Source organism: Hippocampus comes, unplaced genomic scaffold (genome assembly GCF_001891065.2).
Source record: "Hippocampus comes isolate QL1 unplaced genomic scaffold, H_comes_QL1_v1.1 scaffold180, whole genome shotgun sequence".
NCBI classification, from domain to species: domain Eukaryota; kingdom Metazoa; phylum Chordata; class Actinopteri; order Syngnathiformes; family Syngnathidae; genus Hippocampus; species Hippocampus comes.
In genome coordinates, this window is record NW_017805076.1 from 940087 (window position 1) to 948158 (window position 8072).

At 42.0% G+C, this 8072-nt stretch overlaps 1 protein-coding gene across 5 annotated transcripts in view; it reads left to right on the forward strand.

The window, feature by feature from the left end:
* exoc3l1 (exocyst complex component 3-like 1) overlaps nucleotides 1–4437 on the forward strand; it is a 37382-nt gene extending 32945 nt beyond the window's left edge. For all 5 annotated transcript variants that reach the window (XM_019865289.1, XM_019865290.1, XM_019865291.1 and 2 more), the window contains 2 exons: nucleotides 3624–3757; nucleotides 3872–4437. In XM_019865289.1, the coding sequence (XP_019720848.1) occupies nucleotides 3624–3757; nucleotides 3872–4058 (321 nt within the window). In that variant the 3' untranslated portion in view covers nucleotides 4059–4437. The remainder of the gene's footprint in view (nucleotides 1–3623; nucleotides 3758–3871) is intronic.
* Nucleotides 4438–8072: the final 3635 nt, after the last annotated feature.

Consider the following 8072-nt stretch of genomic DNA (forward strand, 5'->3'; position numbering starts at 1 on the left):
ATACACACACACACACACACACACACACACACACACACACACACACACACACACACACACATACACAATGCTTTGCGAAGCCTTTTCAACCGGTACAAAATTGAATACAGTACACCATTAAAAAAAACAGTGTATTGAAGGTTCAAAATTATCAATGTGGGCGGCCTGGTGTTCCAGTGGTTAGCGCGTCAACCTCACAATGCAGAGGTTTCCAGCAGCTCTTATATTTTGTTGTTCTACTTCTTCCTTTCATAACTTGCTGCTGTGAATTGGGATTTTCTCCATTGCGAGACTAATAAAGGTTTTCTTATCTTATTCTTATCTTATCTTGTGGGTTCGATCCCGGCTCCAGCCTTCCTGTGTGGAGTTTGCATGTTCTCCCCAGCCGGGCCTGCGGGGTTTTTCTCCGGCTACTCCGGTTTCCTCCCACATTCCAAAAATATGCATGCCAGGCTGTTGAATGTTCTAAATTGTCCCTAGGTGTGAGTGTGAGAGCGGATGGTTGTTCGTCTCTGTGTCCCTTGTGATTGGCTGGCAACTGGTTCAGGGTATCCCCTGCCTACTGCCCAAAAAACAGCTGGGATAGGCTCCAGCATGACCTGCAAACCTTGTGAGGATAAAGCAGCTCAGTAAATGGATGGATGGAATTATATTTTGTGCTGATCATTACTCATTTTGAATTTCATGCTTGCAACATGTTCCATAAAAGCTGGTACAGTGGTATGTTTACTCCACCACTTTTCCTTCTAACAACAGTGGGAACAGAAGACACCCACTGCTGAAGTTTTCTTGGAGGAATTCTTTCCCATTCTTGCACAGTGTACAACTTCAGTTGCTTAACAGTCTAGGGTGTCCATTGTCATATTTTGCTTATCTATACAGCACTACACGTTCACAAAGAGAGACAAGGCTGGATGCTGGCTGGCCAGTCTTGCAATCACACTCATTTAATATGAAGCCACACTGTAATAACACATACAAAATGTGGCTTTGCATTACCTTGCTGAAGTTAACAGGGACATCGCTGAAAAACACGTTGCTTGGATGGCAGGATATTGGCTCCAAAACTTGCATGTACCTTTCAGCATTAATGGTGCCTTGACAGATGTGCAAGTTACCATACCATGGGCATGAACACACACACACCCATACCATCACAGATACTGGCTTTTGAGTTTTGCGCTGAGAAGCACACTTTTCTACTTTGCGTCAGTCCATCTCAGATGAGCTCAGGCCCAGATAAGCCAGCGACGTTTCTAACTGCTGTTGATATACGGCTTTCATTTCGCATGACAGAGTTTTATCTTACAATGGTCGCTGTAGCAACATACTGTGTTTACTGGCAATAGTTTCTGCAGTGTGGCTGAGCCTATGTGGCTATATCCTTTACACACTGATGACAGTTTTTGATGTTGTGCCATCGGAGTGTTCGAAGGTCACGGACATTCATTGTTGGTTTTCAGGCTTGCTGCTTACGTGTAGAGATTTCTCCAGATTCTCAGAGTGTTTTAGATGATATGATGGATCATCGAACACACACACATACACAATGCTTTGCGAAGCCTTTTCAACCGGTACAAAATTGAATACAGTACACCATTAAAAAAAACAGTGTATTGAAGGTTCAAAATTATCAATGTGGGCGGCCTGGTGTTCCAGTGGTTAGCGCGGCAACCTCACAATTCATGGTGTTCCAGTGGTTAGCGCGTCAACCTCACAATGCAGAGGTTTCCAGCAGCTCTTATATTTTGTTGTTCTACTTCTTCCTTTCATAACTTGCTGCTGTGAATTGGGATTTTCTCCATTGCGAGACTAATAAAGGTTTTCTTATCTTATTCTTATCTTATCTTGTGGGTTCGATCCCGGCTCCAGCCTTCCTGTGTGGAGTTTGCATGTTCTCCCCAGCCGGGCCTGCGGGGTTTTTCTCCGGCTACTCCGGTTTCCTCCCACATTCCAAAAATATGCATGCCAGGCTGTTGAATGTTCTAAATTGTCCCTAGGTGTGAGTGTGAGAGCGGATGGTTGTTCGTCTCTGTGTCCCTTGTGATTGGCTGGCAACTGGTTCAGGGTATCCCCTGCCTACTGCCCAAAAAACAGCTGGGATAGGCTCCAGCATGACCTGCAAACCTTGTGAGGATAAAGCAGCTCAGTAAATGGATGGATGGAATTATATTTTGTGCTGATCATTACTCATTTTGAATTTCATGCTTGCAACATGTTCCATAAAAGCTGGTACAGTGGTATGTTTACTCCACCACTTTTCCTTCTAACAACAGTGGGAACAGAAGACACCCACTGCTGAAGTTTTCTTGGAGGAATTCTTTCCCATTCTTGCACAGTGTACAACTTCAGTTGCTTAACAGTCTAGGGTGTCCATTGTCATATTTTGCTTATCTATACAGCACTACACGTTCACAAAGAGAGACAAGGCTGGATGCTGGCTGGCCAGTCTTGCAATCACACTCATTTAATATGAAGCCACACTGTAATAACACATACAAAATGTGGCTTTGCATTACCTTGCTGAAGTTAACAGGGACATCGCTGAAAAACACGTTGCTTGGATGGCAGGATATTGGCTCCAAAACTTGCATGTACCTTTCAGCATTAATGGTGCCTTGACAGATGTGCAAGTTACCATACCATGGGCATGAACACACACACACCCATACCATCACAGATACTGGCTTTTGAGTTTTGCGCTGAGAAGCACACTTTTCTACTTTGCGTCAGTCCATCTCAGATGAGCTCAGGCCCAGATAAGCCAGCGACGTTTCTAACTGCTGTTGATATACGGCTTTCATTTCGCATGACAGAGTTTTATCTTACAATGGTCGCTGTAGCAACATACTGTGTTTACTGGCAATAGTTTCTGCAGTGTGGCTGAGCCTATGTGGCTATATCCTTTACACACTGATGACAGTTTTTGATGTTGTGCCATCGGAGTGTTCGAAGGTCACGGACATTCATTGTTGGTTTTCAGGCTTGCTGCTTACGTGTAGAGATTTCTCCAGATTCTCAGAGTGTTTTAGATGATATGATGGATCATCGATGATTGAATAACTCGTGCTCTCATTGGTCGATGTCGTGGCGGGAACCAGTCATGCGGCTTGTATGAGTGCTCGTGGTATGTACAGTACGGTACAGGCATGCAGAAAGCCTCCTAGTCACATTAACTCTTTGTTCAGCATGCAGGGAAACCTCTCTTGCACTTCAACATGAAACAACGTGTCTTTCCGCAATATGGCTGCCGATATCGCTGTATTTTTGAAATTATCTTTTATTTATTTGTTTTTGAAAAAACTTGAGACACTGAAGCTGCAAAACTTGAAGTGTGAAGTGGTGAGGGATCATTGTATTTGAGTTCCTGGGGAAAGAGTAGACATTTATTTGATGTATGGCATTTATGCAGGTTGTGATGCAACCCATGATTAATTGGAGCAATTGAACCAGACAGTGGAGGCCAATTCAAGGAAATAGAGTAAACCGAAATGTTGTTCTGGTCAGGGTTCAAGACAATTCCTGTCTCCCAGTATTTGTGTGAGTGTGAATGTTAGTGTTGCTCCTGTTGACTAACGTCAGGACTTACTTGTAAGACTGACTTTGATCCCATATCTTTAAAGGAAGGCGATGGGTTATTATCTGAAGTGAAACCATTAAACCTACTTCCAGTCTTGGCTGACTTCATCAAACTCAAAGACCCCAGCATGGTCCCTCTTGAGGTGTCTGGCCTTGCAACAAAATATCCCGACATCAGGTCAGCAAAATCTGCATTTATCAACCACAGTAAAAGACCAAAAACAAATTACCCCAGAAATGAATGTGAATACTCAGAAAAGCTACATGAATGATGTCTCGTTTGACTGTCCAGTGAAGAGCATGTGTCTGTGTTGCTCGACATCCGTGGTGACATCTCCAGGGACATAAGAGTATCGGCACTGGAGCTTCTGCAAAACAGTACTGCCCCTCTGCCACCTGGATACCGCCCGATCTTCACAGATATCCAGGTGCCTCCTTCAACCATGGCCTTCTGCCTGCCAACTGCCAAATGTGCATGATGATTGACTTTGCACCTGGAGACTCTGAAAAAAGAAAAGAATCAACCTAAAATGTATATAGTGATGTGCAGGATGCGTTTACATATCACTTTACTGTTTTTTTTTTTTTTTGTATATGATCAAAAAACTACAGTATGTGTTTCTGACCTACAGTCCTTTTTCATGGCACCTCAGTTTCAAGCCATTGTCTATCTAGTACAGAAATTCATCATCAAAGGTTGAACTTGTTAAAATATGTAGCCAAGGAGAATATGCTACAGCTTAACTACTAGCAGAATTTGTTTTTTGGTATTAGGCTAGAGCTGAGCTATGACAAGAATTTGGTTTTATGGTTTTGGTTGTTGTTGTTGACTGAACAAATAAAGATATTCAAGAAGAATATTAACTCTTGTTTTTATTGTTATGCTAATATGTTATTAGCAATTAAGTAGGTCACTACACAAAACACTATGAACAAGTTTAACAAAGCTCATTTGCTTCACATTTGCAGTTTCCTGCTGCAAACTGCTAAGAAACCTGACACTGCCTCCGCTCGCTGCTGACAGCTATCCCTCACAGCGAGCCGGCAGCAGGCCGATACTCTGACGTGAGTGAAAAGGGGAGATGGAGCAGAGTGGAGAAACATGACACGAGAAACAACTTGATATATTTTATATTTGAGGGGGCAAGCAAGACATTAAGACAGTTACAAATATTTTGAGGGATTTGGTTTTGGGGGAGGGGGGAACGGCATTTATTTGAGGTCGCCAGGCCCCCTCTTCCAGCCCTGTCAAGTCTTATTAGGAGATATTGTACGGTGGGCTGTAGCATGATCTACTGCCCGAAGATAGCTGGGATCAGCTCCAGCACCCCTGCGACCCTCATGCGGTTGGGCGGCTCAGATAATGGATGGATGGATGACAATAGTGTGCTTGTGACTCAAACAGCCGTTTCCAGGTCACACCTCTGTCCCACAAAAGGTTTGTAGGGCGATATCAGTGTGACTGACCACTGAAGGTTCATTGCGCAAGGCGATGGGGATTATAATCTCCTTTTTCGAAATGTATGTATGCCACTGGAACCATAAACAAGTGATTTTCATATAACACATTGTGAAAACCAGCTGAGTAATATCAAAATTGTCATGATTCAGTTTGGGACCAACAGGTGGCACTGTAGGGCTCCCCCTGCAGCTGCATACCTGTTGGTCGTTAGGTAATTAGTTCTATAAAAGGACTCCCGCCCGAACACTCATTGTCGGGTCATTGTTACTCTTTGCTGCTGTCATGTTTGTTTGTCAGTCATGTTTCGATCATGTTTTTGGTCATGTTTCTGTTATTGATAGTTTTGAGCTTCAGTCATGGTTTTTGTTTGATACTTTGGACTTTGTTTGTTTAGGATTTAGTAGTGATGGGTCCATGAGGCCTCATGAGGCGTGTCGACACACTGACACACTGTGTTGATACTGTGCTGATACTGTGTCGCTGACCACTGTCACCTGCTGGACCTTCAAAATCCCTGCAGCCAACCCACTTGACAGACTGAACTGACTAATTTGATGATGAAGTGTATACAATGCACTACCTCACTTTACCCACAAGTGCCATTGTTTATGTTGTTGTTTATGCTGTTTATATTGTTTATATCGTCTATACTGGATAGCATGCTCACCTTTCACTCACATATCAACACCATCACCCGCACTGCTTATTTCCACCTCCGCAATATTACCAGACTTCGCCCTTCCCTCACCTACCACACCACTGCTATTCTTGTCCACAGTCTTGTCACATCCCGCCTTGATTACTGCAACGCTCTCCTCTTCGGCCTACCTCAAAAGTCCCTCCATAAAATCCAGCTGGTTCAAAACGCCTGTGCTCGCATCATCACAAAAACATCTTCCCAGCAGCACATCACCCCCGTTCTCCAACAGCTCCACTGGCTTCCTGTTCAACATCGCATCAATTACAAACTACTCCTATATACATATATGGCCATCCACAACCTGGCCCCTCCTTACCTGTCCGACCTTCTCCAGGTGCATATCCCCACTCGCTCCCTCAGATCCTCGTCCTCCCTTCACCTGTCAGTGCCCCCTGGCCCCCTGAGCACTATGGGAGCTAGAGCCTTCAGTCGCGCTGCTCCAAAGCTTTGGAACAATCTACCTCCGGACCTCCAAAACTGCACATCTCTCTCCACTTTCAAGTCCCGTCTAAAAACACACCTGTTCAGGATTGCCTACAACACATAGCTCTTCCATTCCCTATGTTTTTATGATTTTATGTCCTGTTTTTTATATAATATCTCACTTACAAATTTTTACATTGTATTTTCTTATTGTCTGTACAGTGTCCTTGGGTGGCATGAAAGGCACTTTAAAATAAAATGCATTATTATTATTATTATTATTATTATACTGTTTATACTGTTCAGATTACATCTTATGTCTTTTATACAGTGTAGCTGCTATCCTTTCTTAGCTGTGTGTGTTTAATGCACAGCATGTTTGCATGCATATTTGCACTGAGGATTGAGACATAAAGCTTATTTGACAGTAAAGATGACCTTGACCCTTGACAATATCATTCACATCCATGCCTTCATATTGTATCATTCAATGTGTTTCAATAATGTGAAAATCATGTGAATCAGGATGCTTGTGGGCTTTGTCTTCACAAATTTTTATTGAGAAAAATAAGATGCTCCAGTGTTTTAAATTTCAGTCTGTTGCGTTTCTTGCATGCTATTTCCCCTGCTGTGGAGAATACACACACAATGGAATGAGACATGTCAAAAATCCGAGAGGCACTTGGTGAGACAAGGAGATTTTAATAAATACCTTATTCTCCAAAAGGAGATCAAAACACGGCGGACAATTTGCGTTTGTCCGGAAGCTGCTCCATAATATGCACGTACTGTAGCAACGTCACTCGAGTGAAGCGCATCTCAGCAGTCGATAGTCCGCTGAACTTTATACCTAACTATATATTTTCTCAACTTGGTGGTCTTAACTTTGTACTTTTATGTGACTACAAAATAGAAAAAAATTCCCTTGGCTTGATCCAATTTCCACAAACAAATACTTTTGGCTTGGTCCTTGATATATAAACATAATTTTTCCCCTCAGAAATGCTTTATCTGGAATAATCGTTACATCTAATACAAGAATAGATCATTATTTCTCCATAACTGGTTCAATAATAAACTAATCCTGGTCAGTCAACTAATCAATAATCAAGGTTTCCTTTTAAATTACTCTGAATTTTTGAATAAATTTAATCTACCGGTCACCCCAAAAGAATTTGCTCCAGTCATGGATGCTATTCCTTCTGGAATCTTGACCCTCTTGAAAGGGGTGGACAGAACAACCTCCACACCAACCCTGGACTCCAAAATGATTGCTATCGGCAAATCCTGTTTTACGTCAACATCAGTCAGAAATAACAACCGTAACATACGTTCCCTGTTTCAAAAAGATATTTCAACAATCCCACACATTATTACCTACTGGTCTGGTTTTGTTGATAATCTACACTGGGGAAATATTTGGTCTCTCCCATACAAATACCTCCTGACTAATAAAGTAAGGGAAATCTTTTTTAAAATGATACACAAATACTATCCCACCAAGCATTATCTTCTTAGGTTCAAGAAAGACATCTCTGTTGATTGTTCATTTTGTGGAATGTACCCTGAAACAATGGTTCACTTGTTCTGGCAATGCCCGTATACCAGCACATTTTGGAAAGCTGTATCCAGATTTATTATTGATCGTATTGACTCTGACTTTATGCTATACTGGAAAAATGTACTATTTGGGTTCTACAAAAGTAAGGAAAAAAACACTAAACAAACCTTCATTATAAATTTAATAATTATTCTCGCCAAGTTCCATATCCACAAATCCAGATGGAGTAATTTAAAACCTCTTTTCTTAATTTTTGAAACAGAAATAAAGCAGTACCTAAGTTCTATTATGGATTCTAAAAACAAGAAAGCTGTTAAAACTCTGGCTATATGCTCCTTATTTGAAAT